The following is a 21,741-nucleotide window of genomic DNA, read 5'->3' as shown; positions in this document are numbered from 1 at the left end:
ATACAATACATAACAGTGTAAAAATTCTATTGATTATTAATGATAGCAGCAACAATTCATATACCAAATTATTAATAATACGTATTATTGTTAATAATCATAATAATAGTTGTTATCGTGCAGCTCTGGAGTCGGAGATACCTGCAAAGAGAGATAGAAAGAGAGAGAGAGACTATGGGACGAAAAAGACCTTTAGAAAGGATTCAAATAATAGATAAAACTAGATATATCATTGGTTCCTATTTGAATTGAACCCCTTGACTCTGCTGACCTGCACTGAAACATTCTTCCAGATCCTTTACGCACCCCTTCCATCATGCTGCAGTTACAGCCGTGTGTGGCTAGGGGACGCCACAGGAACAGCAAAGTGCATCAACGCTGCTTAAGTTGAACTTGCTGTGGACACACGACCCCCTGATGTGGAAGCACCCGGTTGATGATAACTTCACGTTACCTCTTCACTCCCTGAAGTAAGATGTCACAGTATTTCCCCTGAACGCATAACAACATTAGCAGACATTTCAGAATCAATAGACTGTTACACCCCAAAACTCACTCATTCTTGTATAGATACCACAGTGGTAACTGGCAGTAGGAAGCTTTTCATTCCTTTGAACAAACTATGCAAACATCAACATATTCTACAAAAAGGCCTTTTGCAGAGTTTACAATGTCTATGGCTTTAAGTAAAATCAATACAATGAATAGATGAATCCAAATATCTCGATTTATTTATTTCTGACCGTGGTGGTGATTTTACTGCCTACAAACGCTTTCTTAAGTCTGATCTGTGAAAAATAAAACTTCTCTCATCATTTCATTAGCAGGATTGTCTCTCAAGGTCACCAACACATGAAGCTTGTTTATTCGCTGCTACTTGCCAAACCGTTTTGACACATCCAAGCAGAAGAGAAAATAAATAAACCACAGTCAGTGCAAGTTTCCCCTTCTCACTCTCTCTCACACACACACACACACACACACACACACACACACACACACACACACACACACAGTTAAGGTTAAACCCACGTAAACCCATTTACCACATGTATGTATCATCTTAAGGCAGTTAGAAGTGTTAGTAAATCCTTACAATATTCTAGAGAAACCCAACCGTAACCCGACAGTTCCCACAACAAGCAAACACTAAGTTGACTGTGGAGACACAAAAAACTTTAACATTAACAACATTAACCAGAACCACACTCAATGGGGGCGGACATCTGCCTCGACCGGTTGGAGTGAGAGGAGAAAAATGGGGGAGAGAATAGAGAGAGGGGGGGGGGAGAAGAGAGAGAGGTGTAATTATGTTATTAATGACAGAAAAAGCAGTTATACAATAATAGTAATAATAGTCTTTGTTAAGTAGTAAATACATATGCATAGATATATATATTCTTCTTCTCCTTCTTCTGCAGGCTTGTTCCTGGAGGAGCTCAGCCTGCTGCCTGCAGAGTCACTCACATTCCTGGCTGGTATTCAATGACTGAGCCAGACACACAAACACACAGGGAGGGAGAGGGAGAGAGAGAGAGAGAGACATAGGCAGGGTGTGGAGAGAGAGAGAGAGAGAGAGAGAGAGAGAGAGAGAGAGGCTGGCTCTCAGACCTCTCATCTCAAACAGTCACAGTGAACTGCGGGGCAGACGGAGCGGGTTTCTGCTCCTCGACAGCGGACACAGCCTCAAATCAGGATTTTTCTTATCGCGCCGTATCGACCCACAGCCGCCGCTGGTGTCTCGTCTCCGGCCGCCTCGTCCTGGACCTCGACACTCGGAACTTTTTCTCTTCTCTGGAGTTTGGAGAGCCGTGTTCGTCGGATATGGACAGTCGGCGAGTCGCTGCAGGGAGCGACCGGCCGGTGTTCACTCAGTAGCCGCAGGAATAAAACAGCCAACTCGCCGTGTGGGACTTTTTTTTACTGGATGTTTGATGAAGTGCTTCGACATTTTGGTCAATTCTGGGACTCTGTGGATTTACCAGGCTCAGGAACGGATTGAAACTCGTGATTCCCGGTCGACGACGAGAAGTACTTGCGCTTCTAAAGTTGCAGGAAAAACATGGAGACAGTAAGTCGGCAGAGCTTCCAGCCTCATCCGGGACTGCAACAAACTCTCAAGCAGTTTCACCTCAGCTCTATGAGCTCTCTGGGCGGACCGGCGGCTTTCTCTGCCCGGTGGCAACATGAGCTCCTCTTCAAGAAGGACTGTAAGGAGTCCGAGCCGGTTCTGCAGCATCTGCCGCCGCCGGTGATGCCGGGCCCGCTGTTCATCCCGTCGGACCGCTCCACAGAGAGGTGCGAGACGGTGCTGGAAGCCGAGACCATCTCGTGCTTCGTGGTCGGCGGAGAGAAGCGCCTGTGCCTGCCGCAGATCCTCAACACGGTGCTGCGGGACTTCAGCCTACAACAGATCAACTCGGTGTGCGACGAGCTGCACATCTACTGCTCCCGGTGCACGGCGGACCAGCTGGAGATCCTCAAAGTCATGGGGATCCTGCCCTTCTCGGCGCCGTCCTGCGGCCTCATCACCAAGACGGACTCCGAGCGGCTCTGCAACGCCCTGATCTACGGAGGCGCCTACCCGCCGCGCTGCAAGAAGGAGCTGAGCGGCGGCGCGCTGGAGCTGGAGCTCACCGAGAGGAGCTTCAAAGTCTACCACGAGTGCTTCGGCAAGTGCAAGGGCTTGTTCGTGCCGGAGCTGTACACCAGCCCCAACGCAGCGTGCATCCAGTGCATGGACTGCAGACTCATGTACCCGACCCATAAGTTCGTGGTGCACAGTCACAAGGCGCAGGAGAACAGGACTTGCCACTGGGGCTTCGACTCGGCAAACTGGAGAGCGTACATCATCCTGGGCCAGGATTACACGGGGAAAGAGGAGAAGGCCCGTCTGGAGCAGCTCCTGGACGAGATCAAGGAGAAATTTGACTTCGCCAACAAGTACAAGAGGAAAGCATCGTCCAGGGTGAGTTGCTGCCCCTCACCATGGGAGCTGTTTCCTTCCTGTGCAGCTCATCTACTTTTTGGTTTGGTTGTATTTCCTCCCCTGTTGTCAAGACCCAGTTTATGCATTTTAGTTTATGTTTCCTCTTTGCTATTCTTGCATTGGGACAGAAGCTATATGCATACATATATTTCTCCCTTTTAACAGCACAGAGCTTTCTTCATATTGCCTTTAAAATACAGTTTTATCCAAGCCTTCAAATGCACTACATTAGTGAATCCATGTAGTGTGGCCCCCCTAGATGCAAACTTATGGCCCTTAAAATTGAATTTGCCAAAACTTCCCTGCATGCCACAAGAAATGTTCGCATCTAGAGGGTGTGCTGAAGATCTGGATTTCCTCGTTCAGCCTGTGGTCCTGGGGATCCTAGTTGTTTTTGGGAGGCTTCCCTGTGGGCCCCACAACAGAATGAATAATACAAATATGTTACCTACATATTTCGAAAATGTATCTGTGACTAGTCGCATGGATGTCTCGTACTGTGTGTCATGCGTGTCTATCTGGGGGTCATTGACCCCTTCCTGTAGAGAGACCACTTAGTATTTGGTCATCATTGCCATATTGTTACTAATTAGGGCTCATCCAGCAGTGACAACAAAACGCCTCTGGTGGCAATAAAACCATTATTTGCCTGTGAAACACCTCTCAGGCTTTTATTGGCCTGTACTGTAAATACAGTCTCATTTACCAACAAATGGCTCAATGGGAAACAGTAAACAGCATCCAGGAGAAGTGTGTAGCTCAAACATCAGCTCTGATGTCAACGAGGAAACACTTTTCCTTCCTTGCTTCAGATTAAAAGAGTTTTCAGTTTTTCCATTCTCTCTTTCTCTCTCTCTCTCTCTCTCTCTCTGACTCACACACAGACGCTCATGCTCTCTCTCGCTCCCTCTCTTCTTGGGACTGAGGCTATATCTTGCTCAGTCTACGTTTCTGGCTGTTCTATCAGTCTGTGTGTTCCCAAGGGAAGGGATACACCTGGTCAGCAGTGTGATTATTGTTATCAATCCGAAAAATTGCCAATTGTGTGTGTGTGTGTGTATGCTGGGAGCCTTTTGTGCCATAGTACCGAAGTGTATGTAACAATTGTTTGGCTTTTGATTGGTTTGAAGTGCTGCCACCAGTGTCAAAGGCCTTTCATATTTCTTTCCTGGTTGTAACAACATTTTCTGATTCTCTTTTCCTAAATGTTTGAATAATCAGAATCCAAGCATCCACACTGACTCTGGCTACACACATTTTAATCTGATTCTCAGTGCTTCCCTCGGCTCTGCCTTTTGGGCTAAGTGTCTGTAAAGATGTATGAAGAGATTATAATCTGTTCTTCAGTGTGCAGACAGGAGTTTGCAGAGAGGGTAGTTGGGTGGTAGACTGATAAAAAGAATCCCACCCCCCACCCCACCTCTCGGAAAAAAAGGCTAGTGTGGCCATTTGCATGAACTGTTACACATGAATGGAGTTGATGAAGCAGGGTTTAGAAGTATTGTGGTGGAAACATAATATGATCCCAACAAAGGGGAGCATTCAGCAAACATCGGGACCCCCCCACCCCCCCCAAAACATCCACCTAACTCAGGCCAGCCACCCACCTCTGACATACACGCACTCACACTGATCCTGCCCCTCTTAACTCCATCTTTACTCCAACCTGACTGAAACCAGAGTGGACTTATGGGGGAAGCAGACTTGTTGATGAGGCACAGAAAGTAACTGCAAAAGTGTTTACAAGAAGCCCCCCCAACCCCCCAGGTCCCCGCTGAGGCTTCTTTCAGGGGAATCTGCCAAAGAGAAGTGAATTCAGAGAGAGACCCTTGAAGTCCCGAAGAGTGCCAAAGTCCTGCCATGCATGGTGAATACCCACTCTTGGCACACACTTTCATTCAGACTTGAGTGGGCACACCTCAAGGACCCCCACTTTCAGGGGCCTCCTCTATTTTTGTAAGTGCCGATGGGGCACTCAAGTGTTAAGCCCAAGGCTCATTTTGAGCCTCTACCCTGCTTTTTAATTCGACTCCTCCTTTTCTTTCCTCAACTACCATGTTTCAAGAAACGCTAATGAAGGAATACATGCTGGGTAGGAGTGGAGGAAAAATGCTTAACTTACACCAACAGAGCTCCCCGTTGTCAGCACATTTCAGCACAGCCCAGGCACGGTTCATGGAGGATGTGAGGCAAAGTGCTAGACTGCGTTGCGCTGCCTTCTACCTTTTAGCACACAAGAAAATGCCATCATCTGTGTGCTGTCAGCCCAGGAACTGGGCGGCTCTGTGAATATTAATAAGGTTGTAACAAAAGTGTTAGCAGCAGTCTCGCATGCAGACAGACACAGGAAGTGATATTGCCGCACTTCCCTCCTCGCAGACGCTCTTCTGAGAGCCTCCCCCCGAGACGCACACAGACACATATCTGACTCACGGACCGTTTGAGTAAAAACAGCTTTTCACTTTTTGCTGCCTGCCTGTATTTGCAGAAGAAGCATGAGCTCATTCTCTGTTCTTATCTGAGAGGATGTGAGCCGGAGCACTATTGAATTGTTTAAATAAATTTATAAGCTGAGTGTGGAACACTTCTCCGGATTGCTTGTGCCAGCCCCCGGCCGCAAGTCTTTTGGTTTCTGGCTGGTACACATGTGGGTGGCACACATAATCAGTGGCTTTCCGCATCAGGATGTTTAGATAAGGATTGTGGCTGCAGATTTAGTATGTTGCTAACTTTATAATTTGCCCTCAAGATGATGTGATTTCTACAGAATCCGTCTGTGTAAGGCAGATATGAGAAAGAGAATTGTCTTTAAGCCAACTCAAGCTTTTCTGTTCAAAAACCAGCAAGTTTACGTCAAACTTTAATTTAGTTAGTTCCTTCCTAAGTGGCGATAGTCCCGAACGGTCTCTTATGTTTTCACCAATTACATCAGTTTTTAGAAATAATGCAGTTTTCTTTGTTGATGTCATTGGATCACACACAAGATGTTTTTTTGCTTTCTTTCGATCTTGGCTTATATTACAAACATGCCACATCTGTAGCTATGTCAAGATGTTTAACACAACTGTTACCGTCCCCATCCATTATTATTCCTACAGTCACCAGTGAGTCCATTGCTTACAGCTGAAAAGGAAGTGCAGATTTCCTCTTATCCAGTGAGTAATTTTCATTCTGCGGTGGTGGAAAGTGATTTGTTTAGAGATTCATGTGTATAAAGAATTCATTGAGAACAACAAAGCACCCATTTTGTGTTTGTGCACAAGATATTCTATGTTACAGTGTTGACTGCCAGCACATTCCTGTACATTGTTATCCTATGGCTCTCTGTAGGAGAAGCTGCCTAATGGTATAGCAAGGAATTGTCATTTATGTTTTTTTAATATTATAAAGCATTGCACTCAAATATTTGGCTGTGCATGTGCTCAACTTCCCTCCGTTAGTTTTATAACCACCCCCACCCCAAGACGCCCTCACGGCTGCTCAGGATATCTGGCCTCCAGCAGAAGGGGCCGCTTGTTTCAAGAGGGAGGTGGGGCAGTTGTGGTGGTGGGGGCTCAGAGGAAGTAAACTCCCCAAGGGGATATAGGCCCATGTCCTGCTTCATATGCAAGGCACAGTGTTGGCTAAGCCTGCTGACAGCCAGCCATGTCCACACTGTGGACAGGACAGCAGCTGGTGGCTGTGCATTGCAATGGCAGGCAAGGGAATATTTTTATTTCTCTTTCCTGGGTGTTTGACGAAATGGTACAGTTGCCAAAGTCTGCTGCACAGTTTTAGTTTGTCCAATTGCATGAGTGGTGGAAAAGGGTTTTTAATAGCTTTCAATCTGTTTCTCTGTTTGGATGTTTCTGTCTTTGTCAGTCAACTAGTAGAATTTTACACCATGTGTTTACACCATGTCTGAACAGGGCCTTAGAATTTATACCCTGTGCTTTGAAAAAAGGAAGAAGCCAACAATTTAATCATGCCTGTATAATGAGTTATTTTGCCTTGCCCAGCCGCCAGTCTGGGTTTCTAATGGAGGAGATTCAGTCCATGCTGCAAGGCATGGCTGAGGGCCAGGGAGATCAATGACGTATTGACATTCAAGTGTCTTTAAGTCAAGTGTGATTGATAACTCCATCACTTCTCGAGCTGAGTTAAACCAAAGTGACAGACCCGACACAGACAGTTCCCTCTCTGTGGACTTCACTGGCTAGTTTGCTCTGAAATAAAACAATGTTATTTTACCTTGAATGCATTTTTGCTGTCAAGGCATAGGTTGCATTCTAATTTCTCTGTGATTACTCTTAACCTGAATAATATACAAATGCAAGTTTAAATTAAAACAAGCAGTGTACAGATCAGAGTTTAGTTGAATTGTTTAGGTAATTACCACATATGCTGTCCCTTTTTTAGATTTCTTTCATTTTTCTTAATCCATGCAGAAAACCATCTGCAAAAACCACATTTATTTAGCTCTTTTCTCCCCCTCAGGAAAAACAATTCAGCAAAGAGCGACTGTGGCTCTGCGGTTCCTCGATGGAAAACTTTGAGGAACAATCGTGTTGTGAGATGAGATGAAAAGTCTGTGCAATGGTTTTGATGTGCCTTTAAACATCTGTCTCAGCCTGTGTTTCCAGCACGCTCATAGACAGGAAAGCACTATAACAAACCGGAGAGAGTGGCAGAGCATCACAGGTTATATTGTGTGTTGTGTTGTCTGGAAAATCTTTTCAAAAGGCTGCTACTGAAGTAGCAGTGGAAAATGAATTAAGTGCAGTGATTCTTTTCATACAGCATGTCTCCTTGCCATAAGCTGTTTATTTCAAAGCCTTTAAAACTCTGCGAACAAAGGGGGATTTTCCCAGTGACTATCAATCGATGCACAATGGATGAAAGCATTTAGAAAGTATATTTGTTGTGAAACTATGACTTTACTGTCACTTGTCTGGCGAAGCCATCAGCACCATGTCCCTGTGTTAATTTAACCATTCTGAATTTCTGTAGGATGATGCTTGATTTAATGAACCATGCAAGGGGCCGTCATTGGTTTGTTTAGGAGCTAAATTTGATCTAACTTTGGCCGTTTTTGTTCCGTTTCTTTTCCAAAAACATTGTATTTTTTAAGATAAGGAGCTGAAAATAGTATCATTACCAAAATTTGGGAATCAAACTGGGAGAACATTTTCAAACATTTCTCAACCTTTTGTTTTTGAGGCATTACACATATTTCATGCTGAATTTCAAGGGTTAAATGCAGCTTCTCTGAGAGGACAACTTTTTAACACACGTGTCTTTCAGTGGGAGAGAATGATGGAGGTGAGGAAGAAGGGAGATGTTTCAGCCCTCATTGCCAGTTATTTTCTGCCCCACACCCCCTCTAACCTGCTCCCATCCCCCAGCAGTTTTCATTTGACAAATTGACGGAGCGACTGGCCATGTGATTCTTGAATAGCCCATAGAATAGGAGGTGTATCAATATACCTTGCTGGGACTGTCCTGCTGTAGTCATATGTTGTGTGGAGGAAGACACAAGGGGTAGGAAAAGGAAAAGGAGGCGCTTTTGGATCAGGGGGACACATCCCACCTACCCAACCAGCCATTCAAAGAAGACGGGAGGGAAGACATGGTTCTCAAGAAGACGATAACGTTGCTTGTGTTGTAGTCAACCATGCATACAAGTTGTCTGGGAAAGTAGTGCATGCAAAGCTAAGAGCAAATGTGTTTGAGGAGCCAGGAGCATGCGTGGAAATAAAGTATTTCCTCCCTGTCAGAATATTCATAGCCTTCCGATAAAGCGTGAAACTAACTAGCACACTCAGCTTGCAGTGGCTATTCTTAAGTCTTGGAAGCACCTTGAGCGTATCCTATTGGGATTATTGTCAGAGCAGCACGGAAGGAAGAACCCAGTGACCTCCTCCAGGTGTTGCATTGAAAAAAGCTCCACCACAGTCAGATGGTGCAATTTGATGTCTGGCTTGGCCATTGGCTTGTGAACGACACTGTGTCCATTTTTTTGCGAGCATTCAATATTGATGGTAGGTTACCATAGGCAGTGAGGCCTGTTGTGTTTATTTAATGAGAGGGTCTTTGAAATATTCATCAAGACACATGGCACTGTAAGCCCAGCTTCAGCCTTAACTACACATCCCCAAGCACCATCCTCTAACCTTTTGCCTCTTTTAACCTGTGTTTAACCATCTTTACCAGTGTTTAACCATCTTTACCAGTGATGCTCCAATGCAAGCCCAGCATCACACTAAATTTGCATTTATGTGTCTGCATACTCACAACTGTTGTCCCCCTAAAAATGTCATGTCTAAATTGCTAATTATGCCAAAAAAATATCATTATTTAAATAATTTAAGTTATAATTTCTTTAAGTTTTAGTTGAGTTTTTTTTTTTTACTATTCTTAATGGATATTTTCAATGTCAGTAAAGTGCCAGAATACAGCTCCGATTTACCCAAAATGCACAAACCACAGTGTTCTCAGCCGGTGAGTTTACAATGTGGATCTGCACCAAAAATCGGATTGTTTCTGTGACGATGGCTGCAGTGGGGGAGGGGGTGGTGATGGTGGTCAGGGAAACACTCAAAACCTACATCACCTTGGAAGAGATATCAAGCTTTATTGGGAAAAGAAGTGTAGATGTGACAATTAAAAGTAGAATGTAAATGTTTAACAACGAACAACAGAATGAATGGAACTGGTGGTTTTTTAAACATGAAGGTTTCAAACTAGAAACCCCCAACAGGGCAGCTTTGCTCGATTGTGGGATGGGGGTTTTACTTTGTGCTGCGTCAGCCCAGGAGCATGCTTTGTATATGACAGCAGCGCTGTCCTCTGGAGTTGCCCTTCCCCCCATCCATTTTCTCCCTTTGCACCCATATGTTTGGAAGAGCAGCCAGCACCACACGACCTTTCCTAGCCCAAATAAAGAGGTGACCCACCTCACCCTTTGCCTCTCTTGAAATGCAGTCGGCCAATCGCGTGCTGCTGAGCAACTCCCACGGGGCAGATGGCTGTCTGACGAAGGCAGCTAGACTCTCCCTCACAAACATGCACACACACACACTGCAATCCAAAAAATCATCTACAGGCAACGTGATGAACTGAATTAAATATTTGTGTGATAAATGGTGGGCTCAAATGTATTCAAGATTTCAGTGAAAGATTTTGTGCTCACCTCACAAAATATGCACGAGACACATGGAATCATTCAAATAGCAAAGGTATCCTCTGCCTCATTTGGTGTGTGATTGTGCATGGGGCTGGTCGAGCATATGATTTGTAGTGGTGCGGGTGTGTAATTGTGGGTGTGTATGTGTGTGTGTGCGTGCTTGTTTTGTGCCTGGATCAGCTGTAGGAGCTGTAGGAGGAGATTAGCATGAGCTCACTGCCTACTCATTTCCATCCCCATCTGCCTGTCTCCCACAGTGATGCCCCCCTCCTGCGTGCACACACACACACACACACACACACACACACACACACACACACACACAGCAATCTACACGCATACTTCAGCACAGACATCCACACAGTGCCCAGATCCCACCCCCGCAATGCCTTTTCAGTCTTATAATGAATACAGAAGCAGACAGAATCACGTGCAAATGCACATACATGTGCACACACACACATACAGACTCGTCAGCTGCACTGGCAGTGTGTAACACAACATCCACCAGGCATGGCCTAGAATATACTCTCATAATATGATGTCAGTACCAAGTGGTCCTTCTCAGACAGTTGGAACAACAGTCTACGGGTGGACTGCTTTCTGTAAAGGGGAGGAATATCCTTAACCTCAAGGTTTGGAATGGACAGGCAGATACAGGGAGCTTTTAAACCTATAATAACTTGTGTTTATCTTATTTCTGATGGAACTGGCGTGATTACTCTGAGGATGAAGTTGCCAAGTCAACTCAGCAGCTTTGCAAAGTGCCAAATGGATCGAATGGTGACAGCAGTCGGAGAAAAATTCCTAAGAACACATTCGGAATAATGGTGAACAAGCATTTGGTGGCCAATCTATAGGCAGGAACTGATCAAAAAACCTGCTAACACCCACTAATACCTGGCTTTTGTCTGCATTGGCATTCACTCCCGGGTTATACGACTCTGCAGAAGAAACAGTTTAACCGTCTCTTGGTCTGATTGGCAGTGATGGAAAAATGACACCCGTGTAAAAGCACCAATTACTTATTCTTTTTCTGCGCGATGTTATGATGCATATTGAAACTCCGGGCATCGGCGCATTAACATTTGTGTAATTTTGTCGCAGATTTGCACTTATTTAAAAACCCTGTGTGTACCTGCTTATTTTGGTGTAAAAGAGGTATGAGGAGAGACTGAAAGGGCCTGTGATGTATTCTCTGTTGTGAAGGCCGGCCGGGTCCTGGGAAGCTTCCTTGTTGTGGCTTTTTTTTTTCCTGCATTGACTTTTCAAAGGAAGGGGGGGGTGGGTCATACTGGCTTGGCCTCAGCCATGTGGAAGGGCAGCTCCCAGGAGCTCTGTGAGAATGTGTGTGTGTGTGTGTGTGTGTGTGTGTGTGTGTGTGTGTGTGTGTGTGTGTGTGTGTGTGTGTGTGTGTGTGTGTGTGTGTGTGTGTGTGTGTGTGTGTGTGTGTGTGTGCGCCGGCTAGCCATTGTCACCTCTTTTGTGGTGGGTATCAGCTGTGGATCTGTGATTGTGGGACAGATAGAGGTGATAACCCACCCCTCACCCCCTCCACTGTTGGATGATCAGTGGTCCCAAAGCGCCTGAGTCATGGGCTAGTTCTCATTGTTTGCCAACACCCCCCAACCCCCACCCCTCCTTCCTCCTGCTTGTGACTTAGCTGGTCTTTCCAGGAAGCATCACGACTGGCTCTGTCCAGCACAAACAAAGAAATGAGGCAGCCATTTTACACAATGCTTTTTGTTAAAGATACCATATGTAACATCCAGAAAACCCATGTTATTAATGGCACCAGTGGCCATTAATTAAATTGGGTCAGCATCCTTTTTACGGAGACATTACAATGATTCACGGATTCTTGAGCAAGCATTCTTGGTATCGTCCAAAACAGTGACATGAAATACACAAATCTGAAAGCAATTGACCTGCATCATGTTGAAAGGTTAGGGAACTCAACATTTTTCCAGTATCAAAAAAGAACAAAAATTCAAATTGGCTTCATCATTTTCAGCTTGATAGCAAGCACATTATGATATGTTGACTGCATTTATATGAAACGTTGGTGTTAACTAGCCAGCTTAATCAGTCACTGTGTAGCGTTTACCAAGAGGCTTAGCAATGTCGCCATGGCAATATCAGCTGGAGGATAGTGCTAATAGTAAGTGAATACATGTTTCACATATGAAAGCAACATATGTTTCAGATATGTTTTGGTCCCAATTAAATAGAAATCAACTTGTTTGGGTTCAAGAATCATAATGCATCTTGTTATATGCCTTTACATTTCTGAGGGGATATTTTTAGACCAACAGCGTAATAGTGTATGCCTTTAAAATATTCACTTTCAAAACTAAATAATCTATAGAGTGATCCACCAGAAGCTGCAGGCAGCGCATTTTGTTTACAGGCTTTTGCTGGGTTTGTTGTTGCAAAACAAAGTTATGAATGAGCCATCCCTTCAGTGCATTCGATTCAGTGCTACCTTGTGCACGTCTTTTCTTATAAAATGTGTGTTTTGCTGGCAAACACTGATCTTTACTATTGTTTAGTCTGCTGTGACTCATAATTGTGTCTCACTGCTCCTAGTTACTGTATGCTAAGGCAGGATGGGTTAATCTTAAACTGGATTAATCAGGAGGTGGATCGACCTGCCCTATTGATCCAACAAAGCAAGTCTGTCCTGAACTTTGATTGATTGACCATTATAACCTTTCTAAGTTTATCACAACAGTCATTTATAAGACGTGCTGTGAGGCCAGGTGTGCCACAGTCAGCAGAGGATTTGTTGTCAGTGTAACGCATAGGAAGTTTGGAGGGTGAGATCATTAGGCTCCTAGTGAAACCAGTTGGTGAGGGGCAGGTTTAGGCTAGTCGCACTTGGTAAGTTCACACTGGAGAGCATAGTTAAATCCATCCGGGAGAGAAAAGTTTAGGCAGAGCAGAACTCAAAGGTTTTCATTTAGGCTGCCTGGGGAGAAACAGAAACAAAGTCGGTGAACTGTGGCCACACCTCAGCTGCAGCCTGTCAGGAAGTTGAGGTGGAAAGCATGTGTGTGTGTGTGTGTGTGTGTGTGTGTGTGTGTGTGTGTGTGTGTGTGTGTGTGTGTGTGTGTGTGTGTGTGTGTGTGTGTGTGTGTGTGTGTGTGTGTGTGTGTGTGTGTGTGTGTGTGTGTGTGTGTGTGTGTGTGTGTGTGTGTGTGAGCAAACCAGGGCCTTTTGGTTGAGGCAAGGCAGGGGTAGAGCTCAGTAGGCTCAGTTTACTCCTCAGGAATGAGATGTTGGAAACAAAGGCTTATAATGTGGTTAACATCCTTCCTCCAGACTAGCTGGGCCATTCCTCCTCTCCAAGTCACCAATCTCCTGAATTAATCCATCCCAGCTGCACTTTGGCAAATGAAGCGGCCATGCAGATGCTAAATAAAACAATATGCTGAAAGGGGATCCCTCTTCCTGGCATGGACGCCTGCTTCTCAGGTCTCAGTCTGATCCTCCACCAGGCTCAGACTGTCCCCCACCCACCCAGAATCAGGCAATTGATTTCACATCCCACACACATACACTCCTTCTACTCCTCTAGAACAGACAATAGACCTCTTGAAGCCCTTGGACTATAATTAATGTAATTGTAGATCTCTAAGACAAGGTAATGTGCGGAGTGTGTAACCACCTCCAAACCACAGTGAGCACAAAGACGTTATTCTCAGCATCTTCCTCCAAAGAAACTGCCAAGGCTATCTTGAGCAGTAGGACATCTGTTTATATAAAGTCCCTGGCCATTTATATACATCTGCTGACAGTGTGTGTGTGTGTGTGTGTGTGTGTGTCTGTCTGTCTGTCTGTCTCTTGAGGTTGGACAAGCTGACTTATCCCATGCGACCTCTAGCCTTCTCACTGGGCTCATCCGTCTGCCCTGTTTAATTATCTTCTCACACACACACACGCACACAGAGGTCAGGGCTGCAGCTGAACCTTGCCACGCCACCTCCACTCCCACTCTGCTTCTCCTTTTCCCTCAATTCCCCCTCTTCAGGCATGGCTGCTGGTCGTCTGCATAGTTCTGCAGAGGATTAAGCCAGATGTGTGTATGTGTATGTGTGTTTGTGCATGTACATGTGTGCGCGAGTGTGTGTGTGTGTGTGTGTGAGAGCACTTGTGGTTTGCATAGCACTCAGACTTTTCCCACCAGCATTATTGCAACAGCAATGCATATCTCCCATATAGAACCACTTTCTAGGACTGAGACTTCCTCCAGCCTCTGTTCTTCAGGGTTAAGACCATCAGATTTATATATTTTAATATGATCATGCACATATGTTTGATTTAGCAATTTCTTCTTTAAGCAAGTGTGAAAAAAATATAAATTTGCTGATATGTCAGCTTAAATGCAAATGCACGCCTCAGTGCACTGATTTAGGCGGGAGATACACTGGTGGTGCACATCCTAAGAAATAAAAGCTACATGTTAGTAAGATACAGTATATGTACATGTTGAGGCAGTGCAGCAATAGAAAATTTATTATTTTCAGTTAAATCTGTTCGGATTCAAAAACATTTAAAAGCACAAGAAGTTTAGTCATGTATAATACAAAAATAATTATTTAAGATTCTCCACTATTTCTTGGTCAGCATCAAATTTAAGCAAATTTGGGTCAATGATCAAAATGGTGTAATTTATTTCCCATTTGATCAACTCATCACGGACTCAACCTAAGGCCAGTGTTACAAATAAGGCTGGGCCTCAAGTGCCCATATGTAAATATTATAGCATTAATATTATACTATAGGTTAGTAGATGGTTGGTTAATTTGGGATGGAGAGAATTAGTTTTGCTCTATTTAATTTTTTCAAATCAGCTGACTGATCTGTTGGGCTTTAATTATAATAACACTGTAACACTTGTAACACTTCACTCATGGTTATGAAGAACACAATGGAGGTAAATATAAGATAGCTGCCACATATATCGAGATATCTGCCAATGTGTTTTTTTTCTTTTTTAGAACTGGCAACATCTCTCATAGATATTATCCAGTGTGAATAAGGAGGTCATATTCAATCACAAGGTCTAAAACTCAGCCCAGATGCGTTTGCTTTTTAAAGGTGTGCAGTGCGGTCTACATGGTGTCAAGATTTAGACGCTGTTTTGATATATCGTACAAGACTTCAGGACTGAGACAGGGGAGAATGATAAGGGTTCACTTTATTTTACCGCAGAGCAGTCAGTGTTCTGAGAAGAGGCCCAGACGGGAGGCAGTGTTTAGTCTTGATTCAAGGACAGAGCCAGAGATGTTATGTCTCTCTCTCTCTCTCTCTCTCTCTCTCTCTCTCTCTCTCTCTCTCTCTACCTTCCATGTTCTCTTGAACTGGTTACTCCCCCTGTGTCGAACCCCTTCCTCTGCCCTGCCAGACATCCACCTCTCACTGCTTTCACCATCTGTGGCGAAGCCATCCAGCTCAGGAAGTGCTGTGAAACATCAGATTCCACTTCCTGCAGCAATCAATACATCTCAGGTCAAGCAGACACACATCCACAGCTGAGAATGCACACATGTTTTTTCCCCTCTTTCTCTCTGGCTCACTTGCGCGCACACACACACCTAGTGTGATTTCACACTATATGTATGTGAGAAGGGCTTTTATTCAGAGCACTGTACAGCAGGATCAGATTCTGTTAAAATGAAGGACAACGGCAGCAAAGGCCTGGATGTCCTTCACATTATCCAATGAGGAGCTGTCAGTATACCAATTTATCAAATGAATGGAGTCAAGTTAGTTAACTTCCATCTTTTAACACTGAAAATGCTTTCAAAGTCACTGTTAGTGGGGTTCTGGTGTTCTATGAGATAGTTCAAGGGGATCCTGAAAGGAATTACTTACATTTAGTCATTAGGCAGACCCTGCATTGAGGTACATTCCAAGCTACTGGAGATGAAGGCGCTGCATTGGAGAAGAGTGCTTCAACTCAAGTGCCCCAAAGCTTGAGGGTGCATAACATAACATGTGATGGCTGAATTTGTTTGATAACTCATTCTGCTGATGATGTGCTGGAACCACAGGCACTCAGTCTTCAAGGGACTGAGTGGAGATTCATGCTCAGACAATGGCAACCAGCATAGCAGAGATTTAAAAAGGTGCAAGAAAATAAATCGTACTTGTCGTCATGATCGCTGTGTCTTCAAAAGAAGCAACCACCTGCAAAGAGATAATCTGCTTCCTGTGATATGCATTTGCGATACAGAGCTTAAAGCCTCATCTGGATGGAGATCGTTTTTGTTTCGAAATGAAAGCGTGTGGACGTAGCCTAATTCATCCAGTAAAATGTTTCTCTCCACCATTAATTTCTCTACCAAAGTTGATGTTTGATTTTTTGGCACTGTAAAGAAGCAGCAGTTAAACGGATAGATGGATAAATTGAAGGAGGTATGGATGAATGGAGGGATATGATGGATGCTTTGGCCTTCCCCCCTTCTCCCCAACAGCGGTAATGAAATGATAGATCCCTAATGTGGATGGGAGCAGAAGTGAAAGGATGACCTCACAGCCACCTAATCGCCGCGGAGGGACAAGCCGGCGGCTAATGTGTCCATTAGCCTTCCCTCAGTCAGACGAGAAACCAACCTGGCTGGGAGAGAGATAGAGGGAGAGGGAAAGAGGGATGAGATGGCGGACAGGAAACGACACTGAACTCTCTTTCCTTTCCTTTCCGCCCACAGATTTGGCTGAACTCAGTATAGTCCTCATCTGTTGAGCTGCTCCTTTGCCATTTTGTTTCAGCTCACCTTCTTTTTGGTGCTAATGTTAGGATCTTTTTGTTCAAGTGAGCATTTTAATCTAATTTTTTAAAGAAGGGAGACTAAAAATATATACGCCAAACTAAACAAGATAGCTGCTAACTGGAACTAACACATAAGAACGAACTCAAACCTTTATCAGAAGAAAACGGTTTAGGCCTAGTGTTGCAAAAACACCAACTCTGTAAGGGATTCTCTCTGTGATTGTGTAAATGTTTTCTACCAGGCGTGATCCTGTTGTTCCTTGTCTGGCCCACAGTTCATGACGGGGGGTCAGAGAGGTTGCTGATACCAGAGTTTGCTCCAATGGAAGCCCTGCTGCCCCCTTTGTCATGTGACCTGTGTGGGGTGACTGTCAGTGGACAACAGCCAGAATCCCAGGGATGGGCCTTTTTGTACAAAATGAATACAACGTACTGTACACACAGCTGAACATGTGAACCCATGCAGTGTCACATGTTCACCTGCTGCACTGCAATCCCTCCTACTTCCCTTTTTCTGAGTACAACCAGGGGGAGAAGCGAGTCGGCTGTCAGCCACAACAACCCTGCAGACTGTCAGTCTGAACTTGTACCGCAGAGCCGTGGCAGGCAGCAACTTCGACTTCTGGTTTCGACACCACACTGGCTTCCTGTGGCGTCTCCGCCCTGCTGTCGGAAGCATCTTTAGCACTCCTGACATAACAGACCCATCAACAGAATATCTACCACTGTGTCTTAGACTTCTTCTTATATGTTGGTGTATTACCTTTTTTTCTTATTCCAGATATTTGAATATGAGGCTCTACCTCTACTTGCAGATCCTTTTTTCTACAACTTGAGTTATAGTTTTTTCAGTCATCCTTAATGTGAAGTCACTAGTTTGCAAAAACGAAATCAAACAGGGCAACAAACTAATGCAGTAGGACAATCACACACATCAGGTTTTTTATTGATCATTTGCAAACAAAATTACTTATGCGAGAACAGTGTTATTGTGACTGACAGCAATGGAAAAAAGACCTCGGTAGTATTAAAACAGAACTATGTCTAATTGAAAGACATTGAATAGCTTGAAATAGTGTTTAAAGGAAGCTTCCAAAACACTCCTGACCTTCTTTCGTCACTTAAAGCCCTCCTCCCTCACCACTGGGAACCATGTGATTTCCCTCAGAGTGAAGCCTCTCGCTCTCTTTTTTTCCCTATGTCTCTTTTTCGCTCACTCGGCCTCTCCCAGAGTTCAACAGTGGAACAAAATGTCCAGCTCTGGAGTGGAAAGCGCCAGTATGTGCTAGCCAGCCAGCTCGATTTTGAGGCTGCCCAGCACCCTGCACTGAACCAAAGGGCCTCTTTGTGCTCTGCCTTCACAAAGATACACCCCGAGCAGCAAAAAAAACACCTCTAAAAACAAAACTAACAGCAGTGTCCCAGCCAGGGAGGGGTTGCTTGCAGCCCTGTGCACCGGGTCCAAGTGGAGGAGCTGCCAGAATCAGAAGTTACAAATAAAACCTGGTGAATGGGCTCGAGAAAAACAGAGGAAGGAAGTTTTCCATTTGAGCTAACAAAGCCCCACGTGGTTCCTTCCCTTCATTCCTCTTCCTCGTGTACTCTGCCATGATGGCTCTGCAAATGCTCGTCTTTGCAAGCACATCGCAGTCAGTGAATTGACAAGCAAAGTCCTATTTGCATGGGATAATACTAAGTCTATAATTTTATTTTCTGTAAATTTCTCCATAAATGATTAGGTTTGATTATTCAACCCATGTGAATGTTTGGTGCTGAGTGTTAAAAACTGTCCAGGAGGGTTTCAAATAATGGTTGAAGAATCCATTTTGATAAAGCTCTTGACTTTTTTGTCAATGACCCAATTACACAAAAACAATTTGATAAAAAGCAGGAAAACAACCTGATGTTTGATACCTGGTTGGAGATTTTGGTTTATAAATTATTTGGCCATCGATCGATTATCATAATTGTTGAGGATGAAATTTCTAACCGTTAAGTAATCAACTAATGAACACATAAACATTTATCAGGCTTGTGCTCTTTCCATGGATTCTTTGATCAGACAACGTGTGTGTGTCTGTGTGTAGTGAAATTCGTCTGTCACATGAGGTCCTCAGGTAATTGTGCTCCAGTGCAAATGAGGTTTAACGCTGGGACGGTGACAATCAGGGAGAGTGTTTTGACAGAAATAACAAACCCATGACTGTCACCGACTCAGATAGTCATAAACAGATAGCCAGACACAATCTAGCTGCTGCTTCGACTCTGTTAACCCTGCTTAGACTGGCCTTTATTTGCTCTGTGAGTGTGTGTGTTTCCATACAATAGTGCTGCTGAACTTTGAGCCTTGTCTTTAGACCTCAGCTGCCGTCTGTGATAGTAAAGACACAGTTGGCAGCCGCATGAATGATATTCTCTGCCCTTGATAATGGGGCTAACCGCTGTGGTGACCTGAGTACTGCACCCTGACCTCTCATGCTTTACAGCATCATAGATATGACTCAGTACCTGCTACACGCACATACATAGCGTGGGCCTCTGAATTGTTGCCTGCTCTCCGCGTGCTAGGTGTGTCGTACAAAGTCCCATTCAGAGTGTTAATTTGGCTCAACTGGAAGCTCAGAGACTGACTGTTTATTTCAAAAATAGCACTGAGGTCCAGGATAGGATGGCTTAAAATGTGTTGTGCATATGTGCGAGTGTGTGTGTGGGTCAGTGCTACAGGACACAGCCAGCACCAGCAAGCAGCTACCACGGAAATTTCTATTTCAGTCTGTAAGTCTGATGGGGAGCCGCAGACAGTCAGACACCTCTGCGGCGTAGAGAGAGGGTGGGGAAAAGTGATAATGGATTTACTTCAGTGTGTGTTTCAAGGTGCCAGACACACACACACACACACACACACACACTCTCTCTCTCTCTCTCTCTCTCTCTCTCTCTCTCTCTCTCTCTCTCTCTCTCTCTCTCTCTCTCTCTCTCAGAGCGGGCTAAGCAGTAGCTCGAGCATCAAGGCCAGGCAGTCTTGTATGAAAAACTACTCTCCTTCCTTTTATGCTTGGAAGGAGGTGCAGCATTAAGTGGGAGAGGCATCAGACTAGTGTGTGTGTGTGTGGTGTGTGTGTGTGTGTGCTCTCTTGTGAGTCTATCGCCCCGCCTCTACACAGCACAGCTCTCTGGCCCCACATTATCCCGAATGCTGCTGCAGTGATTGGAGCGGTAATGTGGTTGCTAAGCAAATGCAGTCTTCCTGGACTAAATCGGAGCGACTGCTTCCTGGCTGGCTGGCTTGCTGGCGGGCCGGGCTTGGCTGCCGTTGTTGCTGCGTGCTAACATGACTCACACACAGAGACATACACACACGCACATGGCAGACTTGTTTCACTGCAGCACCAGGCCAACCTCTGATCATTCTTTTCTCCAATCTGAAGTAGTGATTATTAGCTGCTCAGGGCGAGAACATGATGACCTGTAGTGAGTTAAACAAACCAGAGAATAGTGGTGGACCACAACAAAAGCTTTCAGATGAGTCAGTGAACGCAGCTGCTGAGTTCATTTGTAGGCCACTGGTAATGTCACTGCAACTGAAACAGTTAACGCTGCTATGTGGAAAACTAAGCCAATGCTAAGAATGCAAAATTTCAAATACAGCTGCAATTTGTCAGTTTCATTGGCAATTAAAGCCATTTTTGAATGGAGAAAGTGAAACAACTTTTTGTTACAAATGAGAAGTTGAAACTAAACACGCCCTTTCTCATTTCAGCACACTCGTGAGTTTTGTTGTATTACTACAGTTTCACTTGGCATGGTCTGACCAGAAGCTCATGGTGGAAAGTATTAACTAATGTTAAAAGCTGAATGTCGAGATAAAACCATTTAACATATTGTATCTTCGTAGGAGATATTTTAATTTCATAGCTAAGCTTTTCTGTCATTGCCTATTGATTTATCTTTTTTTATTAATTAACTAAGTTTTTAATTATTAATTAGGTTTTGTTTTTAAAATGGGAAAAAAAGAGCTCATAGTAATGAATGAAAAATACATGTGAAAAGCTAGAACCAGTGAATGTTTGGCATTAATACTTTAGAGATGACATCAATTATCAATTCTAAAATGCTTGTTGATTAATATCAATTCAATCGTCAAATAATTGACTGAGAAACTACGAGTTTTTTAAACATACCACTAATACTCAGCTATCATCCAAAACTTTAATTCAATCAGTTTAAACAGGGGGGAGTCAGAAAGATGGTCCTACACAACATCATTGTTTTCATCAAAGGCGGATAGTCTTGTGTTGATGAGTTATGTCCCCACCTACTACCTGTTCTCTGGTTACCAACCGGCCCGCCAGTCGCTGGCTCGAGTTTCAGTTAAGGCGAGATGGCAGCTCGGGGTCAACTGTCTGTCAAAGAGCGAGATGGAGGCGCAGTTGGGGAGGGGCTGAGGGGTCAGTTCCTGAAGATGGCTTTAATTAAACCAGTAGTCCATTAGGTTAGCGGTCAGCATGACATATTCCTGTCGAGAGGCCTGAGAGTGACAGGGCCAGTAATTAGCCTGTCCAGACATCAAGAGGTGGTAACGAGGAGGGCCGGAAGGTGCATGCAGAGATCCACTTTCAAACATGTTTGGGGTAGTAGTGCTGTCTATATATGTGTATGGGTTTGTGCCTTCTATTTTTAACTTTACACTCAGTGTCACATTTCCTCGCCTTACATCTAAGCTACTCCACTTTATGTACAGTATGTCTTACTTTAACACACCGTGCAGATGTAGTGGACACCTTTAACACAATTTTTGTAGATCATTTG

The 21,741-nt window shown here is 44.4% G+C and overlaps 1 protein-coding gene across 1 annotated transcript in view; it reads left to right on the top strand.

Annotated features, from left to right (window-relative positions):
• Nucleotides 1-1,589: 1,589 nt before the first annotated feature.
• skia (v-ski avian sarcoma viral oncogene homolog a) overlaps nt 1,590-21,741 on the top strand; it is a 73,077-nt gene continuing 52,925 nt past the window's right edge. The window contains exon 1 of the mRNA XM_034591409.1: nt 1,590-2,968. Coding sequence (XP_034447300.1) covers nt 2,063-2,968 — 906 coding nt within the window. The 5' untranslated portion in view covers nt 1,590-2,062. The remainder of the gene's footprint in view (nt 2,969-21,741) is intronic.

Source organism: Hippoglossus hippoglossus, chromosome 7, assembly GCF_009819705.1.
Source record: "Hippoglossus hippoglossus isolate fHipHip1 chromosome 7, fHipHip1.pri, whole genome shotgun sequence".
NCBI classification, from domain to species: domain Eukaryota; kingdom Metazoa; phylum Chordata; class Actinopteri; order Pleuronectiformes; family Pleuronectidae; genus Hippoglossus; species Hippoglossus hippoglossus.
The sequence above is the reverse complement of the archived record's forward strand: the minus strand, read 5'-3'. Positions and strand labels throughout refer to the sequence as shown.